The sequence below is a fragment of the Podarcis gaigeae genome (assembly GCF_964106915.1).
Source record: "Podarcis gaigeae genome assembly, chromosome: 18".
Taxonomy (NCBI): Eukaryota; Metazoa; Chordata; class Lepidosauria; order Squamata; family Lacertidae; genus Podarcis; species Podarcis gaigeae.
In genome coordinates, this window is record NC_139696.1 from 10,263,555 (window position 1) to 10,283,882 (window position 20,328).

Genomic DNA, 20,328 nt, shown 5'->3' on the forward strand with positions numbered 1-20,328 from the left:
CTTTTTCTCCAAGGAGTCCATGGTCCACCCCCCTCCTCAGTTAATCCCACAACGACCCTGTGAGGTGGGCCAGGAGTCTGTGACTGAGACTCCAAGGTCGCCCAGTGAGCTTCAGGACTGAGTGGGGACTCGAACTCTGATCTCCCAGGTCCTCGTCCGACACTCTAACCACTACACCACCCTGCCTTCCTAGAGTCCTCCTGCTATAGGGCAGCTCTATAAATTAAGTAGGTAAATCAATGGGGGGGAAGCCAAATGTCCCTGAGAGAAGGATCTGAAATATTTTCCTGGAAGCTTGGGTTTTTTTTTTATTCTGAGTTGTTTGATTTGACGGTTTAATGTGTTGTCAACCGCTTTGCAATTTTCCCCCTTTAATATAAAAAGCGTTTTACGGTTTACTGTTACATTCTAATGGGTTGTTGAATATAGCTTTATTTGACATTGCTTTGTTTTCTATAAGTTGTTTATTCTGTAAAGTTATTGTGACTTTGTCTTGGTAAAGGGACCCCTGACCATTAGGTCCGGTCGTGGCCGACTCTGGAGTTGTGGCGCTCATCTCGCTTTACTGGCTTGAGGGAGCCGGTGTACAGCTTCTGGGTCATGTGGCCAGCAGGATTAAGCCGCTTCTGGCGAACCAGAGCAGCGCATGGAAACGCTGTTTACCTTCCCGCCGGAGCGGTACCTATTTATCTACTTGCACTTTGACGTGCTTTCGAACTGCTAGGTTGGCAGGAGCAGGCACCGAGCAACGGGAGCTCACCCTGTCATGGGGATTCGAACCGCCGACCTTCTGATCGGCAAGTCCTAGCCTCCACTTGTATTGGATCAGATGCTTATTAGGTGTGTGATCTTTGCTGCCTGTCCTGTGGTTTCTTCAGCTCATAAACCACTTTCTGTATAGTAATATAGAAAGGAGTTACACAAATTGAAATGAAATGAAATTGAAATGAAAAGGAATTTTATTATTGCAGTGGTACCTTGGAATTCAAACGGAATCCGTTCCGGAAGTTCGTTCGACTTCCAAAACGTTCGGAAACCAAGATGCGGCTTCCGATTGGCTGAAGGAAGTTCCTGAAGCCAATCAGAAGCTGCAGAAGCCACAATGGATGTTCGGGTTCTAAGGAACGTTCACAAACTGGGACACTCACTTCCAGGTTTTGCAGCATTTGGGAGCCAAAACGTTCGACTCACAAGGCGTTTTGGATCCAAGGTACAACTGTATTATTATTAGTAGTAGTAGTACAATGGATGCTCAGGTTGCGAACGTGATCCGTGCAGGATGCACGTTCGCAACCAGCAGCGGTGCATCTGCGCACGTGCAGGTTGCAATTTGGCACTTCTGCACATGTGCAAAGCGTGATTTAGCACTTCTGTGCATGCACGACCCCCGAAACCGGGAAGTGTCTGTAACCCAAGGTATTACTGTAGTAGTATCAGTGCTTTTTTTCTGGGGGGGACACAGGGGTACACATGCCCTTAAACATTTTGTGAATCTTAAGTTTGGCCTCATTGAGGGACAATACTTCAATATGAGTAGGAAAATGAGAATACCCCTAAACATTTTTTTAAGGGGAAAAAAAGCACTGATTAGTGTTACAGTGGTACCTTGGGTTACATCCGCTTCAGGTTACAGACTCCACTAACCCAGAAATAGTACCTCGGGTTAAGAACTTTGCTTCAGGATGAGAACAGAAATTGTGCTCTGGCGGTGCGGCAGCAGCGGGAGGCCCCATTAGCTAAAGTGGTACTTCAGGTTAAGAACGGACCTCCAGAAGGAATTAAGTACCTAACCCGAGGTACCACTGTATTTCATTGGGGGGAGAATCATGCCTAGACAGTTCAGTGTGGCGACTTAACCTAGGTTTAAGGTGCCATTTGGCGATTAGCTTATATATCTGAGTTTCTCACCCTGTCCAGAGGGTCCCATTTATCTCCCCAGGTAGTGCTGGGAAGGTCTCCTGCCCAAAACTCTGGAGAGAGCTGCTGCCGGTCAGTGTTGACAATATTGAATAAGATGGACTAACTTGGTAAGGCAATTCCTTTTCTCCTGGTTTTTAGAACTGCCAGGCCTGGAACCTTACAGTGCAGTTGGTGAGAATAATTACAGTCGTACGTTGGAAGTCGAAAGGAATCTGTTCCGGAAGTCCGTTTGACTTCCAAAACGTTCGGAAACCAAAGTGCGGCTTCTGATTGGCTGTCCTGCAGCCAATCGGAAGCTGCGCCAGACGTTCGGGTTCCAAAGAATGTTCACAAACCAGAACACTCACTTCTGGGTTTGCGGTGTTTGGGAGCCAAAACAACTTGCAAGTTGAACGCTTTGGCTCCCAAACACCGTAAAAGTGAGTGATCCGGTTTGCGAACATTCTTTGGAACCCGAGCTTCCTGATACAGGGCTGCGTTCCGATGCCTTCTGATACTCTGCCAGTCAGTGCAGAGGGTCTGACTCTGTATTATAAGGCAGCTCCCTGGGAGCGGCTGGCTTTGCAGCAGAGACTCCTTGGCCGAAAGTTTGAAAGCCTCTCCACGCCTCCAGCCAGCTGCCCCGCACATGCCGAGTTTTGTAAAGCCACCTCGGCAAAGTTTAATAAATGAAGTGACCCGGGTGAGGTTTTTTTTAAAATTACAATCACCGAAAAGCTGAAAAACCAGGTTAAAGCACATGTCAGCATTACCTAAACAAAACTGTTTTATCAAGTGAAGGCGTCATTGGCAGTGAGTTCCAAAAGTGGGGAAGGTACCAGACTGGAAGATGAATTTATGGTGTCAACCAATAGCAACTTAAAGGCCCTTCCCAAAAAGCCTCCAAAAGCCTTTCTCCACGCCTCTCCATTGATGGTTTGCTTCGTGGTTCTTGGTGAATCTGTTCCTTCAAATACTTTTGCGCTGTACCGAAAATCAAGCCGGAAAGGAGGGGAAACCCAGTCATCATGGCCAAGTCCCTGTTTCCAAAGCCCTTGTCTTAGAATCATAGAATCTTAATTCAATACTACTACTAATAATAATAATAATATATTATTTATAACCCGCCCCTCTGGCTGGGCTTCCCCAGCCACTCTGGGCGGCTTCCAACAAAATATTAAAATACCGTAATGCATCAAACATTAAAAGCTTCCCGAAACAGGGCTGCCTTCAGGTGTCTTCTAAAGGTCTGGTAGTTGTTGTTCTCTTTGACATCTGGTGGGAGGGCGTTCCACAGGGTGGGCGCCACTACCGAGAAGGCCCTCTTGCCCGCTTCCCTGTAACTTGGCTTCTGGCAGGGAGGGAACCACCAGAAGGCCCTCGGAGCTGGATCTCAGCGTCCAGGCAGAACGATGGGGGTGGAGACGCTCCTTCAGGGATACTGGGATGAGGCCGTTTAGGGCTTTCAAGGTCAGCACCAACACTTTGAATTGTGCTCAGAAACATACGGGGAGCCTATGCAGATCTCTCAGGACCGGCGTTATGTGGTCTCTGCGGCCGCTCCCAGTCACCTGTCTACCTGCTGCATTCTGGATTAGTTGTAGTTTCTGGGTCACCTTCAAAGGTGGCCCCGCATAGAGCGCATTGCAGTAGTCCAAGCAGGAGATAACCAGAGCATGCACCACTCTGGCGAGACAGTCCGCGGGCAGGTAGGGTCTCAGCCTGCGTACCAGATGGAGCTGGTAAACAGCTGCCCTGAACACTTGCAATGCAGGAATCTCAACTCAAGCATCCATGACAGATAATGCCATCCAGCCTCTGCTTAAAAACCTCCAAGGAAGGAGAGTCCATCACCTGGCCAAAGGAACCTGTTCCACTGTCAAATAGCTGTTACATGCAGAAAGTTCTTCCTGATACTTAGTCAGAATATCCTTTCCTGTAAATTGGGTCCTGCCTTCCAGAGCAGGAGGAAACAAGCTAGCTCCATCTTCCATGCTCTCCTATCTCCTCTCAGTCTCCTCTTTTCCAGGCTAATCTTTCCCAGCTCCTTCAACCGTTCCTCATCAGGCTTGGTCTCCAGACCCTTGAGCATCTTGGTCTCCCTCCTCTGCACACCTTCCAGCTTGTCCACATCCTTCTTAAACTGAGCCATCTGGAATTTGCAGACACTCTCCAAGGGCTGCCCCACACAGTGCAGTGCTCAAGCTTGACAAAGAACGGTGGCAGTATTTTTTTGGCCATTTTTTTTTTAAAAACACCACACCATTATTTTAGGGACAGGTCAAGAGCAACCTTGCAACCTCCTTAGAAAAGAAATGGGAGTGCCAATCTTCTTCCAAATTCAAGTTTGCCAGGAGGTAGACCTGACATGCTGCAAGGCAGACAGCTATTTATAAACCTGGTCTAGGAAAACTTAGTGCAGAAAGCGAGAAAAGAGAAGTGGAATGTGTGCAGGGTTTTTTTTGGGGGGGTGGGCAGGTAAGGCATTCACAGGAAGCACCTGGAGGCCTCCACCTGTTTGCAACTGGAAACACGCCAGGCGCCTGGGGGATTTCTAGCACAGATGCATTCGGACGGTGCTGGGCGCCAGGCTGAACCAAGATGGCAGACTTTGCTGCTTCGAAAGCGGCGCTGCCAGTTTGAGAATGGCACTGGGTTTCTTTTTCGCTTTCTCCAGTTTCTTAGACTTCCTGATTGGCTCTAGCTAGGAGCCTGTTTGGAGAGACCGGTAGCGTATCTGCGTGTCCTGCAAATCGTTGTTTTTCTTTCAGGAGCGTGAGCACACAGGCATGTCTGTCGGCCGCTCTCCTGCACGGACAGCATGCATGAAACGCCTCATTCACAGCCGCCCTGAGCCAAATTGCAGGCATCGCATTTCTCCGGGGCGGGGGGCTGCAAGCGCTCCTGCAAAAACAGCTGAGGAATGAGGGCTGCGAAGGGGCAACATGGTGGAGCTATCCCTCCGACTCTCCATTAGTCCTCTTTTACGATGGCGGAACGAAAGCTTTGTGGTGCAGAGGGGAAGGCCAGCGTCTCCCAAAAAATGCCCCCCCTTTTTAAACACCTCCACTAACGGGTTTGCAAGAGCTAGACTGGATGCACAAAACTGGCTTGAAGTCCATATCATGATACAGTGGACACTCGGGTTGCGAACATGATCCGTGCGGGATGCATGTTTGCAACCCGCAGCGGTGCGTCTGCGGGTTGCGATTTGGCACATGCACAAAGAGCGATTTAGTGCTTCTGTGTATGCACGACTGCCGAAACCCAGAAGTAACCCGTTCCGGTACTTCCAGGTTTCGACAGTCCGTAACCTGAAAAAACGCAACTTGAAGTGGCTGTAACCCAAGGTATGACTGTATTCGTTTTGTAGTTTTTGACCTGGCAATGTATCGCGAATTGTAATGTGTGTGCTTTTGTGTGCTATGCAGCCAATGCCTCTACATACATTGTGATATATTCAGATATTGGTATATTGCAATGTTTAGCTGGTGATATATTGTGATGCTGGAAACCAGATCTCACCCACTGCATTTTTTACGTCCTACTTAAAACTTTTCTCCTAGGGTTGGGCTAGACTAGACAATGATGCTTGGGGTTCCTTCCAAACCCACTGTTCTGTGATTGCTCCGTTCTCTACCTTCCTGTGTGTAGAGCTCGAATACAGGTGGTTCAGTATTCAACAGGGCCACAAGGGAACAAGGGGGAAATAACGGAGGGAAGAAATAATTGGTTGAAGGTAAAGGGACCCCTGACTATTAGGTCCAGTCGTGGCCGACTCTGGGGTTGTGGCGCTCATCTTGCTTTACTGGCCGAGGGAGCCGGCGCATACCTTCCGGGTCATGTGGCCAGCATGACTAAGCCTCTTCTGGTGAACCAGAGCAGCGCACGGAAATGCTGTTTACCTTCCCGCTGGAGCGGTACCTATTTTTCTATTTGTACTTTGACGTGCTTTCGAACTGCTAGGTTGGCAGGGACCGAGCAACGGGAGCTCACCCTGTTGTGGGGATTCAAACCGCCGACCTTTTGATTGGCAAGTCCTAGGCTCAGTGGTTTAACAGAGTATTGCTCAAATGCTTAATCAAAACAGACACATGATTTGTTCAGGAAAAAGGAGAAACAGTCATACCTCGGGTTACAGACACTTCAGGGGTTTTTTTTTGTGTGTTACCGACCACAAAACCCGGAAGTACCAAAATGGGTTACTTCCGGCTTTCGGCGGTCGTGCATGCGCAGAAGCGCTAAATTGTGCTATGTGCAGAAGCGCCGAATCGCAACCCATGCATGCGCAGACGCGCCGCTGCGGGTTGCAAACATGCATCCCGCACGGATCACATTCACAACCCGAGCGTCCACTGTACTTCAGAATTTGACACAGGGGAAGCAACTCTGGTTTTGCCAGTTTCAAGGCGACTGGGCATCCCTTGTGTGGCGTCATGCACATAAGAGCGTCATAAGAGACTGCCGAATCAGACCAGTGGTCTGTCTAGTCCTCCAGTGGCAAAATACCCATAAGAAGCTAGGAATACAGATAGACTGTCTCTGGCTGTGGAGGTTCCACAAGAGCGCAAGAAGATCCTGGCTGCTGGAGACCAGGCCAATTGACCCATCTAGTCCAGCATTCTCTTCTCACTGCAGCCAACCAGATGTCTGTGGGAAACCAGTGAGAAGGATCTGAGCACCAGAACATTCGTCTCCGTCGGACGCCCAGGGTTCTAGCGTTGGGAGAGATGGAGGAAAACCTTTCTGCATTCCGTGCATCATTTTATGAACTCGTGTATCATGACGCCTTTATGTTCGGAGGCAACCTAAAAGCCGCCGCCGTTCCTTGCAGGGGAGTCGCAGGGAGTGTGTTTCTCGCGCCACCTGCGACCCAAGATCCCGGGGCAGCTTGTTTTGCTCCTTCTCATGATATCACGGAGGAGAGAACCTCTGATTGTTCGTCCCGGGAGATCTGGGGAGCAGAGATTTGCCGAGCCTTGTTTAAAAGACTTGCCGACTTCTCCCCTGGGGTTGGAGAACCTGAAATCCTCCTGGGACGATCGGATCCTGCGCACGGCATCTTGTCCTCACCACACCTTCCCCCAAAACCCTCCTCTTCCTTTATTTTTCCAGCATGGGCGGGGACATGTTTTATTTAGACCCCTGGCCTATGCAGCGCTGCAAAAATCTGTGTGCGCTCGTTATTTTTAGTGCTTTCCTGTTTTCTTTGTGATTCCCAAATGGCGCTGCTTAAAGATTTGTGTGTGCTTTCTTTTTTTCCATTGTGACATCTCGTCACTCCCTTCGGTATTGCACTGCATAATATATGAATATCTGTATATTCCAACCAGGTGTGTACTGGCTTGTCTAGAAAAGGTGGAGCCCAGGAATCCTGGTAGGCGGGGAGTTAGAGCTGGCCTGATTTTTAGCATCTGGAAGAGACAGAGGCGGCATTCATGTCTCTCCCTTCCCTCTTGTGGCCGTCGAGAGTTTCTGGGTCGTCCTGTTTTTGCAAGGTTTGGGGGTGTCAGGGATGTTCCTTTGGGAAAGGTAGCAGAACATTTGGGTACAGCGCAAAATACGGAAGCAGTTGTGTTGCAGTGGGTTCGACTAGATCAGGCATAGGCAACCTCGGCCCTCCAGATGTTTTGGGACTACAGTTCCCATCACCCCTGACCACTGGTCCTGTTAGCCAGGGATGATGGGAGTTGTTAGCCAGGGATGATGGACTAGATCATGGGTAGGCAACCTATGGCCCCGGGGCCAGATCCGGCCCAATCGCTTTCTAATTCTGGCCCACGGACGGTCCGGGAATCAGCGTGTTTTTACATGAGTAGAATGTATCCTTTTATTTAAGATGCATCTCTGGTTTATTTGCGGGGCATAGGAATTTATTCATTTTAAAATATATATATAGTCCGGCCCCCCACAAGGTTTGAGGGACAGTGGTGAAAAAGTTTGCTGACCCTTGGACTAGATGATCTCTGGGTTCTTTCTCAGCTTCGGAATTCTATGATTCTGTCAGTCATATGTCGGAGGTTGAACAGAATCCGTTCTGGAAGTCCGTTCGACTTCTGAAACGTTCGACTTCCAAAGCGCGGCTTCTGATTGGCTGCAGGAAGCTCCCATCGGACGTTCGGCTTCTAAAAAAGACATTTGAAAACCGAAGCAATCACTTCCGGTTTTCGATTGTTCAGGAGCTGGAATGTTAGACTCTCAAGGCGTTTGGGAGCCGAGGTATGACTGTATATTGTTCTGGCAGGAGGACCATGTTCCCAACTGCAAAAATATTCTGGGAGCCACATGCTTGCTGGTGGGTTCAGGGTTAGAAACTCAGATATATAAGCTAGGAGCCAAGGGACTCCTTAAGGCCACGGTTGCAGTAGCCAAAACAGAATGTCTATAGTTGCCATTCTGGGGCAAGGCGGGTCTAATGTCTTATTTTCCAAGTGATGGACTGACTCTGGCTGATTCTCTGTTAAACATCTGGCTAGTTGAGAGGACAACTCTGAGCTCGCTTAATAGCTTTGAGAACTTAAAAGAGGAAAAGTCAACTTGATCCCGTGATTATATTGGCCTATTCCAACAGGATGAACAGAAAAGGCATTTTGGCTCCAGAAATTCGTTCCGATTGCGCGGATAATAGATAACGGATAGAATTTTACAGGAGGCGGTATTAGTGTGCGAAAACAGTCCAGATTCAAGGATCCCCGAATTGTGGAGATGTCAGGCGCCATCATCACTTGGAGGCAGATTCCAGGCCGGTCCACGGGCAGAGAGGTGACCCCCCTGAGGCATAAGGGGTCCTCAGCCATCTAGGTCTTTTAGAGGTTGAAACAAACAGGAAACTTAACTGGGTAACCAGCACAGTTTAGGCAAGAACTGGTGCAATATACTCAGACCTTCTAATCCTGTTTGTTAATCCCGGTAGCCAAATTCTGCGTGATTGGGTTATCTCCAAGGGCAGCCCCAAGGAGAGTGATCTGCAGTAATCTAGCCAAGAAGTTACCAGAGCATAGACAGTGGAGGTTAGGGTCAGTGGTGGTGGAAGGCGCAAGTGTGTCCAGAAGTACTTGTCCTCCTCTGAAGTCAAGTCCCGCAGGGCCCTGGTCTCTAAGCTAAGGGAGCTGGGCATGTTTAGCCTGGAGAAGAGGAGGTGAAGGGGTGATATGATAGCCATGTTCAAATATATAAAAGGATGTCACATAGAGGAGGGAGAAAGGTTGTTTTCTGCTGCTCCAGAGAAGCGGACACGGAGCAATGGTTCCAAACTACAAGAAAGAAGATTCCACCTAAACATTAGGAAGAACTTCCTGACAGTAAGAGCTGTTGGACAGTGGAATTTGCTGCCAAGGAGTGTGGTGGAGTCTCCTTCTTTGGAGGTCTTGAAGCAGAGGCTTGACAACCATATGTCAGGAGTGCTCTGATGGTGTTTCCTGCTTGGCAGGGGGTTGGACTCGATGGCCCTTGGGGTCTCTTCCAACTCGATGATTCTATGAAGTAAGGTCCTCCATTAACAACAACAACAACAACATTATTTTGGAGGTCCCCGGTCTCAAGGTGGTTAGACTGGTCTCAACTAGGGCGAGGGCCTTTTCAGTACTGGCCCCGGCTTGGTGGAATGCTCTGTCCCAAGAGACCAGAGCCCTGCGGGACTTGACATCTTTCCACAGGGCCTGCAAGACAGAGCTGTTCCGCTTGACCTTTGGTTTGGCTCAGTCTGACCCTTATGTTTCCCTCCTCTTATGGTTTTGATCCATGGGCTACTTTTCAAACGAGGCTGCATTTTAAATCGCATTTTAAACCTGTACAGTCATACCTCATGTTACGTTTCCTTCATGATACGTTTTTTCAGCTTGTGTCCCTCGGCGACCCAGAAGTACCGGAAAGAGTTACTTCTGGGTTTCGCCACATGCGCAGATGTGCAAAATGACGTGATGTGAATGTGCAGAAGAGGCGAATTGCAACCCATGCGTGCGCAGATGTGCCGCTGCGTGTTGCGTTCTGCTCATGTTGCGAACAGACCTCTGGAACGGCTCCTGCTCACAACCAGAGGTACCACTGTATTTTAAATTGGTTCCCGCCCTCCCATTATGTTTTTACTGTAATTTTACTGGTGTTAGCCGCCCTGAGCCCAGCTCTAGGCGGGGAGGGCGGGGTATAAATAAAATCTATTATTCTTATATTAATAATAATAATATACCATATTTTTCGCTCTATAAGACGCACCAGACCATAAGACCCACCTCGTTTTTGGAGGAGGAAAACAAGGGAAAAAATATTCTGAATCTCAGAAGCCAGAACAGCAAGAGGGATCGTTGCGCAGCGAAAGCAGCAGTCCCTCTTGCTGTTCTGGCTTCTGGGATAGCTGCGCAGCCTGCATTCGCTCCATAAGACGCACACACATTTCCCTTACTTTTTAGGAGGGAAAAAGTGAGTCTTATAGAGCAAAAAATATGGTAATTGTACCCCACACATCAGACAAGTTTGCCCCAGTCACTCTGGGCAGTGGATGATCAGTTTAACCCAGAAACGCTGGATAAACGTTGCTGTGTTTTTAGGTGGCTGGGGAATTAGGGAAGGAGGGTTATCTGCTGGCCTGCTGCCAAAATTCTGGCTTTTGGAGAAGGGACTTTTAATATTTATTGGCTGAGGGGGGAGGGGGGTCTGGCCATGCTTGCTTTCTAGACACAACAGGCTGTGGGCAGGAAATTATTCCAGTCAACACACAAACATTTGAATTAGTCCTGGAAAAAACATCAACTGTGCTAAAGGCAGCTCCAGAACCTCCCCACCAGCTGAAATGCACAATTTCAAGAGTGCATGAACACACACATAAAAAACATAATCGTGGCACATTTTTTATTCCTCTCTTCATTTTATATATACCACATTTTTAGCCAAAGCTTTCTTTAAAGACTATATATGGTCATTTCCCCTGCCTGTATATTTTTAAATCCTTAACAACAACCTTGCGAGGTGGGACCGGGTGGAAAAGAGGGAGGCTGACCGTCCCCCCGAGGTCGCCCAGCGGTCTTCAGCAGGGATTTGAACCCGGGCTGCGGCCTTGGGTTTTGGTGTGCTGTTTGCCCCCTGCTTTTGTAGCCGCAACACTGAAAACAAAACAGCTGGCTGTAAGGACAGCGTGGGAAATTGTCAGAAATTGGAAGCCTGGTAAAACAGATTAAAAAATGCGTAACCTAGAAATAAGGCAGAAATCCATCAAAGGAGTGTTAGAAACTGGGCTAGAAAAGCTAGGAGCCAAATGGGGTTATGGGCGCCAAAACAGAATGTCTAGTTGCCATTTGGGGGGGGGGGTCGACAACACTTTTTAATTATTATTTTGATAAGCATGAACTAATACACAATTCTTGGGCACTGTGGGTTAAACCACAGAGCCTAGGACTTGCCAATCAGAAGGTCGGCGGTTCGAATCCCCACGACGGGGTGAGCACCCATTGCTCGGTCCCTGCTCCTGCCAACCTAGTAGTTCGAAATCACATCGAAGTAGATAAAGAGGTACTGCTCCGGCGGGAAGGTAAACGGCGTTTCTGTGCGCTGCTCTGGTTCTCCAGAAGCGGCTTAGTCCTGCTGGCCGCAGCTTCCTGCAAAGCATTCTGGGAGCTGTAGTTTGATAAGAAGCAGAGAGTTGTTTGGAGACACCATATTCCCCTCCATGAACTACAACTCCCAGCGTTCCCAGCGAAGAGGGAATGATTATCAAACCACTCTGGGAACTGTAGCTCTGGGAGGAGGATAGATCGTCTCCTGACAACACCCACAGAGCTACAGTTCCCAGACGATTAACTTATACAGTCATACCTTGGGTTACAGATGCGTGAGGTTGCGTGTTTTCAGGTTATGGATGCACCGAAACCCGGAAGTACCGGAACGTGTTACTTCTGGGTTTCAGCGCATGTGCAGTAGCACTAAATTCTGCTTTGCGCATGCGCAGAATTGCAACCCGTGCGTGCTCAGACGCGGCGCTGCGGGTTGCGAACGCTGCAGGTTGCGAACGTGCCTTCTGCACGGATCACGTTCGCAACCCGAGCGTCCACTATATCCATGTTCCTTACACTGGACGGCTGATACGATTACAGTGGTACCTCGGGTTAAGAACTTAATTCGTTCCAGAGGTCCGTTCTTAACCTGAAACTGTTCTTAACCTGAAGCACCACTTTAGCTAATGAGGCCTCCTGCTGCCGCCGCACTGCCGGAGCATGATTTCTGTTCTCATCCTGAAGCAAAGTTCTTAACCCGAGGTACTATTTCTGGGTTAGTGGAGTCTGTAAACTGAAGCGTATGTAACCCGAGGTACCACTGTACTATTAACATTTGTGAACTGCCTTTCATCGGCAGATTTTGGGGCGGTTTGCAACATAAAAATATGGAAACCCGGCTTTATGACCGCTGAACTTTTTATGTTGATAACAGGAAAAAAATGAAAATGGGTTGCTCGTTTTTTTTTCTGGTGGAGGGGAGAAAGTGTGTCTGAAACTGGACAGAGACTTTTGCAAGAGTCACAGCTCCCTACAAGCTCTTGGGGACAGCTGATATATTTTGTTTTTGTAACACAGCACTGAACGTGGCACATATTAGCCGTGTGCGCATGGATTTGTGAAGGGGCCAGTTTTCCCTCCTGGGCAGCCCCACTCTTAGCCAAACCTTCGCCGCCAGCGCTGTCGTGGTTCTGCCGGCACCGTGGTTCCGCTCGTCTGTTTATGATGTGGCTTCCTTTTCCCCCAGAGCCCGGCCTCCTCCTCCTCCTCCTCTTTGACGTAGAGTCGGCCGATGCGCTCCCTAGGTCTCTGGGAACTTGCTTGGTGGCGCTTCCTCCCTCCTCTCCCCGCCTGCTTTCGGCAGTCAAACCAGGAAATAGAAAAAGAGTCTCCGTTTGCTGGGTTGGAGAGACAGAGAGAGACACACACGGAAGCGTTTCTCCAGAGCTATTCCACGGAAAGGTTTTTCTTTTCCCCCTCCCTAAGAAAACCCACGCTTGTGCAAATCGGGAGATAGAGATATATATTTGGGGAAATTGCAGCCGCCTCTCTGGAGACGAGGAGAAGCAGGAGGGTAAGGAAGCTGGAAAATGTGTGTTAAACACACCGTGGGAACAAGTTGGACTTCTGGTTCTGGTTTGGAGTCCCAGGATCCTGCTTCCGTGGGTCACCTTGGTGCCGTGGGGATGCTCAAGGGGGGGAACCCCTGGCCCTTTCTCCTGTTCTCTGCTTCCTCCCCGCGTCTTGGTGCATAGGATTTGCACCCCTTTCCCGTTCTGTCTGTGTTTACCTGAGCTCAGAAACCTGGCAATTTCCTGGTATCTTGAATCTTGGGGAGAACTTTGGACGTGCGAGGCTATTGGGCGGCAACATTGTTTGTTCACAGGATCCGAAAAACTTCCCTTCCGCATCGAGAACTTAGAAAGCTAGCCCATCAACGTTCCGGTCCCTTTGTCATGCTAGCTTTCCCCTGGCGAGAAGTTAGAACGTTCTTGGGCTTCGCCTCATCTTTGTTTCCATGCGTGTAGAAAGCTAGGCCTTCAGCAGACCTGTCTCCTTGACACACCAGCTTTCCACTGGCAAGAAGTCAGATCTTTATTTAATAACAAAATCAACCCTCTTTAGCTCCCTCTTTAATTAGGATGATCCCGCCTTCCTCCGCCTCGCTGGCAGTCGCTTGGGAGTTTGCTTCCATTTCTCCCCTCTTCAAGAGAGGCCTCTCCGAATCCAGGGCACCTTTTTAAAAACTGGGTGTTTTGGTTCTTTGGGGGGGAAGTTCCCCCCTGCCCCTTCCACCAGCCACAACCCCCTTCACTTATTCTTCTTCTTATTCTTATTACAGTGGTGCCTCGCAAGACGAAATTAATTCGTTCCGCAAGTTTTTTCTTCTTGCGAGTTTTTCGTCTTGCAAAGCACAGTTTCCCATAGGAATGCATTAAAAATCAATTAATGCGTTCCTATGGAGACCGCTTGCCAGGCTGGCGGTGCGGAGAAGGGCTTTTCTCCCCACCGCCAGCCTTCATCACAGGTACGGGAACAGAGGGGAAGGCGCACAGCGCTTCTCCTCTGTTCCCGGGGCTTGCGGTGGGAGGAGGGTTTTTCCTCCCCACCGCCAACATTCAGAACAGCATTCTGAATGTTGGCGGTGGGAAGGAAAACCCTCCTCCCACTGCAAGTCTTCAGGACAGCCATCTGAAGGCTGGCGCGGGGAGAAGGGCTCTCCGCCCCACTGCCAGCCTTCGGAGGAGGTCCGAGGACAGTGGGGAAGACGCGCTGCGCTTCCCCGCTGTCCCAGAGATTTCCCTATGGGCTTTCGTCTTGCGAAGGAAGCCCATAGGGAAATTCGTTTTGCGAAGCGCCTCCAAAACGGAAAACCCTTTCGTCTAGCGGGTTTTCCGTCTTGCGAGGCGTTCGTCTTGTGGGGCACCACTGTATTATAATTATTAGTGAAATGCTTCCCTAAGGGAGAAAATCAAAACTGCAATTCTGGACCATAGTTTCCTGGGATTGTGAGCGCAGTTGCATTCTGAGGGGCTTCTTGAGAAAGCGATGGCGCTGTGAGACACTTAGCGCACGGCTTACCTGTGGAACTCTCTGCTGCAGTGGTCAGCAGTGGACACCAACCGTGGATGGCTTTGCAAGAGGGCTGGATAAATCTCTGGAGTAGGAGAGGTCTGTCAACGGCAACTACTACTACTACTACTACTACTAACAACACTAGCCACAGGGCCTCTGCCCTGAATCCAGGGCTGGGGGAACAAATGCTTCTGAACGCGAGTTGTTGTGGGACGGAAGGGAGCTCTTGTACCCAAGTCCATTTATGCCCTTCAACCAAGGTTTCAGGGGCCATTTGGCAATGAGCTTCTATATATGAGTTCCCAGCTTTGCTCATGCTATTTGCTGTTGTTGTTTAGTCGTTTAGTCGTGTCCGACTCTTGGAGACCCCCTGGACCAGAGCACGCCAGGCACTCCTGTCTTCCACTGCCTCCCGCAGTTTGGTCAAACTCATGCTGGCAGCTTCGAGAACACTGTCCCACCATCTTGTCCTCTGTCGTCCCCTTCTCCTTCCGCCCTCCATCTTTCCCAACATCAGGGTCTTTTCCAGGGAGTCTTCTCTTCTCATGAGGTGACCAAAGTCTTGGAGCCTCAGCTTCAGGATCTGTCCTTCCAGTGAGCACTCAGGGCTGATTTCCTTCAGAATGGAGAGGTTTGATCTTCTTGCAGTCCATGGGACTCTCAAGAGTCTCCTCCAGCACCAGAATTCAAAAGCATCCATTCTTCGGCGATCAGCCTCCAGCTCTCACTTCCATACATGACTACTGGGAAAACCATAGCTTTAACTTTATGGACCTTTGCTGGCAAGGTGATATCTCTGCTTTTTAAGATGCTGTCTAGCTCATGCTATACCAGCAGATAATGACTCGGCCGCTAAGCTCACTTGCGGGCTGCCTCTCAGCCCAGCCTACCTCTCAGGACTGTCGTGGGAGACTGAACATGGAGGGGGAGAGTCACATACACGCCACAACAGGAATGCAATAGAATGGGGACGTCCAACTCCCAATAGACTGCGATCTGCTTACAGCATAAAAAAATGGGCAGTGATCTACCCAAAATTGTGGAGCTTTTTTTAGTAAGCCAAAGTTGGTTGGTTGTTTTTTTGCTTTTTCTGCTTTTTTGTAAGGAGAGCGCTGAGGGGCCAGAGATCAAGCAAGATCTACCAGTTGGACATGCCTGCAATACAGTGGGACCTCTGGTTGCGAACGGGATCCGTTCCGGAGGCCCGTTCGCAACATGAAAAGAGCGCAACCCGCAGTGGCGCGCCTGCACACGTGCAGATTGTGGTTTGCCGCTTCTGCGCATGACGTCATTTTGCGCTCATGTGCAAGTGGCGAAACCCGGAATTAACCCTTTCCGGTACTTCCGGGTCGCCACGGGACGCAACCTGAAAGAACGTAACGTGAAGCGGACGTAACATGAGGTATGACTGTAGAATTAACGGCTCTCATGATGGACTACAGTGGAACCTCGGGTTACAGATGCTTCAGGTTACAGACTCCACTAACCCAGAAATATTACCTCAGGTTAAGAACTTTGCTTCAGGATGAGAACAGAAATCGTGCGGCGGCGGCAGGAGGCCCCCATTAGCTAAAGTGGTGCTTCAGGTTAAGATCAGTTTCATGTTAAGAACGGACCTCCGGAACGAATTAAGTTCTTAACCCAAGGTACCACTGTATATGGAACTTGCAGAACTGACTGGGAGACTCCGAGACCAGAGAGAAGAGACGGTGGAAGAAGAATGGAAGAAGTTTAAGGAATATTTGAAGAAATATGTTAATATTTAAATCTTAGAATAGCTTGGAAGTGGATAAAGGCTGTAGGGTTAGAAGTAGAAGATAGTGTATTTTAAAATAGTATTATTTGTTAGTGATAAAATGTGAAGTTTTTTATGGTTAAAGTAAGTGTGATAAAAAAATTAGAAATTATGATATATGTAAAAATTATAATATATGTAAACTGCTAAAGATGAAGTAAAATGAAAATCAGATAGGTGGGACTTGGGGAAGCCCACTTAACAATATTTAGAAAAATAAGGAAAAATAATATTTAGAAAAATAAGGATAAGACAAGAATCTGTTTGTATTGTTTGTTTTTCTGTTTGTGTTCTTTATTTGTGTGATAAAATGAATAAAACATTTCGAAGAAAAAAGAATTAACGGCTCTCATGACGAATTGGCTTGTACAGTGGTAACTCGGGTTAAATACCATAGCTGTCAACCTTCCCTTTTTTTGCGGGAAATTCCCTTATTCCAACGCTGTTTCCCGCTGCTATCCCGGATTGTTAGATATCCCATAGACTGTCCCCGGGACAGGTGAGGCTGCTGATCCCTTATTTTCAAATCTGAAAGTTGACATACGCTTCAGGTTACAGACGCTTCAGGTTACAGACTCCGCTAACCCAGAAATAGTACCTCGGGTTAAGAACTTTGCTTCAGGATGAGAACAGAAGTTGCACGGTGGCAGCACGAGACCCCATTAGCTAAAGTGGTGCTTCAGGTTAAGAGCAGTTTCAGGTTAAGAACGGACCTCCGGAACGAATTAAGTTCTTAACCCGAGGTACCACTGTACCTGAAATATAACTCTGTGGATGCTTGTTTTGTATGCTAACCTGCTGTCTGTTCCCCCTCCAGCTCGGACGTGAAGCGTTGTCGCAGGACAGCCCCTCTGAATCTCCCCCTTGCCGCCATGTCGTCGTCTTCGGAGAGCAGCCCGCTGCAGGCGCCGGAAGGAACCCCCACGGCCCCTTCGAGGAGAGGACCCCCGGCCCACTAGCACGGCACATGCGGGTGGCGGTCCGCCCCCTGGCGCCCTCCCCTCCTCCTCCTCCTCCACCCGGGATGGTTTACTGACCAAGAAAAGAGAAGCTGCGTTTTCGACCTCCTTTTCCTCTTCTCTCGCTTTCGTGCTCCCCTTCCCCTCCTTCCCCCTGACCCCCCCTACCCCGCCCTCTCCCCGCCCTGACCCCCCAGCCGGCCCCCGCAACGTTTCGGCCCTCGGATTTGCATGGCAGCAGCGTAACCGTGGAGAGGCCAGGGTACCACAAACTTATGGATTTTGATAAGAGAGGAGGCAAAGGGGACGCGGAGGAAGGGCGAAGGATGTCTAAGACAGGGAGCAGCCGCAACACGCACGGGAGCCGGACGTCTGGGACCAACTCTGGAGTCTTAATGGTCGGCCCGAACTTCCGTGTCGGGAAGAAGATTGGGTGCGGGAACTTTGGGGAGCTTCGACTAGGTGAGTCTCTTCACCTTCCCGTCCATGGCCCGTTTTCAAATTCCAAGAAAAAAGCACACCAAGAATTCAGGCCGATGTAAGTTTCAATAGTGGGAGTGGTCCCTACTCGCAAGTCAATGTTGTTGTGTCCGCCTCTTCGTGACCCCCTGGACCAGAGCACGCCAGGCCCTCCTGTCTTCCACTGCCTCCCGCAGTTTGGTCAAACTCATGCTGGTAGCTTCGAGAACACTGTCCCACCATCTCGTCCTCCGTTGTCCCCTTCTCCTTGTGCCCTCCATCTTTCCCAACATCAGAGTCTTTTCCAGGGAGTCTTCTCTTCTCCTGAGATGACCAAAGTCTTGGAGCCTCAGCTTCAGGATCCGTCCTTCCAGTGAGCACTCAGGGCTGATTTCCTTCCGAATGGAGAGGTTGGATCTTCTTGCAGTCCATGGGACTCTCAAGTGTCTCCTCCAGCACCATCGCAGGTCAATAGTCAATAGTAACAAAAACTAATCCATTCACAAGTATGTATTCTGACAAGGATTACATACTCAAATAGAGATTACAAACTCTAACTCGTAAAAATAGGTATGACCCTTTAAAAATTAGGTAAGGACCCAAATGTTATATAATACTGTTTTACAAATTATGATAATTTAGAATTTAAATATATCTTCATGTAATATTTGATACTTCCAGCTGATGAAGGTGAATACATCGAAACAGGGCCCTGTCCTGGTTTCTGATCCATAATTGACTTCTGAATTCTGCTCAATGATTGAAACTAAGACCTCCACGACGAATCTGACTATGGACTAACATGGACTTATCTCTACTCATAAACTCTTCTCTCTAATTCTGTAACGAGTTATTGTGTTATACATATTTTTATGAGTTTGAGTTTGTAATCTCTGTTAGAGTTTGTAATCCTTGCTTGTCAGAATACATACTTTTGAATGGATTACTTTTTGTTACTATTGACTATTGACTTGCGAAGAGGGACCACTCCCACTATTGAAACTTACATTGGCTGAGTTCTTGATGTGCTTTTTTCTTGGTATATTTAATAAGAAGAACTCCCAACTGTTTTCAAATTCCACCCTGCTTTCTGAACGCAATGCATTCGCAGGAAATGATTTGCTGAACGAGCTGGCTGACGATTCCCATTATTTATAGGGACATTTGATGCATGCTTTCTGTCCCAAACTGTTGCAGACCCCCCAGCAAAAGTCAAACAAACAGGAGCGGAACCTGGTACGTCTCGTTTCTTCTGCTCCCTAGTTTGTTCCATCTCTCTCCCTCCCTCTGTGGCTTTTGCCCGAAAATGGCTTCCGCCGACCAGCGAAACACAAGCAGGTGTGGAAGTGGGCGCACTCTGGCGGTTCGGATATCTGAATCAGCCACTCGTGTATCAAGGTTTGGGTATCATTACTTAACTGAGATTTTGGATAACGGTCCTTTCCTGCTAGTGGGAGCTGGGCGTGTATAAAATGGGGAGGATGATTAGAACGACAGGTGAAAATGAAAAGGTGAGAGGCAAAACTCTGAAGCAGGTACGCAGAATGAGTGCAGTTGCACACGGGTTGAAATAGAATCTCAGCGTAATGTGATGGTCAAGCTGACGATGAAGGTTGTCTTGGAAATTATGGTTCCACAGTGAATGTCAAATCATATAAAAAGTGCCCGCAGGTTCTAGTCTGTGTTGAAATCTCAAATTGCGCATGATTTTCTCCATGACGACTACATCAATAATAATAATTTTTTTATTTAAATGCTGCCCATCTATTGTGTTGCTCCAACCACTCTGGGGGGCTCCCAACTAAGTATTAAAAACACAATAAAACATCAAGCATCAACAACTTCCCTAAACAGGGATGCCTTCTGGTGTCTTCTAAAAGTCAGTTCTTTTATCTCCTTAACATCCGATAGGAGGGCATTCCACAGGACAGGCGCCACCACCGAGAAGGCCCTCTGCCTGGTTCCCTGTAACCTCGCTTCTTGATTGGGGTGGAGACGCTCCTTCAGGTATACTGGGCTGAGGCCGTTTAGGTCTTTAAAGGTCAACACCAACACCTTGAATTGTGCTCCCAAACGTACTGGGAGCCAATGTAGATCCTTTAGGACTGGAGTTGTATGGTTCCAGTCACCAGTCTTGCTGATGCATTCTGGATTAGTTGTAGTTTCCGAGTCACCTTCAAAGGAAGCCCCACATAGAGCGTGTTGCAGTAGTCCAAGCAGGAGATAACCAGAGCATGCACCACTCTGGCGAGACAGGGAGCGTCTCAGATGGAGCTGGTAGACAGCCGCCCTGGATGCAGAACTGACCTGCGCCTCCATGGACAGCAGTGAGTCCAAAATGACCCCCAGGCTGCTCACCTGCTCCTTCCGGGGAACACTTACCACTTTCAGGACCCCACACCTACCTGCCCCCTAGAAACAACAATCCGTTAGCCGCCATCCATCCTCCAACCGCCTCCAGACATTCACACATCCCAGAGTGGGCATCTGTTGCAAGATTTGGGGCTGTTTCCCCGTTGAGTTGCAATTGCCAGTCAAACTGCCCAGATCATTCTGTTGCGGCCACCGCAGCTGAGGTTTCAGGTGGCATTTGGCAATTAGCTTACGTATCTGAGTTTCTAACGCTGTGATCCTGCCGCCTAGCTGAGCACCAGCAATG

General features: G+C 48.8%; 1 protein-coding gene across 2 annotated transcripts in view; it reads left to right on the top strand.

Annotated features, from left to right (window-relative positions):
- The window catches only part of CSNK1G2 (casein kinase 1 gamma 2), a 54,175-nt gene that overhangs the window by 3,674 nt on the left and 30,173 nt on the right, over window positions 1–20,328 (top strand). For both annotated transcript variants that reach the window (XM_083720564.1, XM_083720565.1), the window contains exon 2: window positions 17,069–17,672. In XM_083720564.1, coding sequence (XP_083576690.1) covers window positions 17,486–17,672 — 187 coding nt within the window. In that variant the 5' untranslated portion in view covers window positions 17,069–17,485. The remainder of the gene's footprint in view (window positions 1–17,068; window positions 17,673–20,328) is intronic.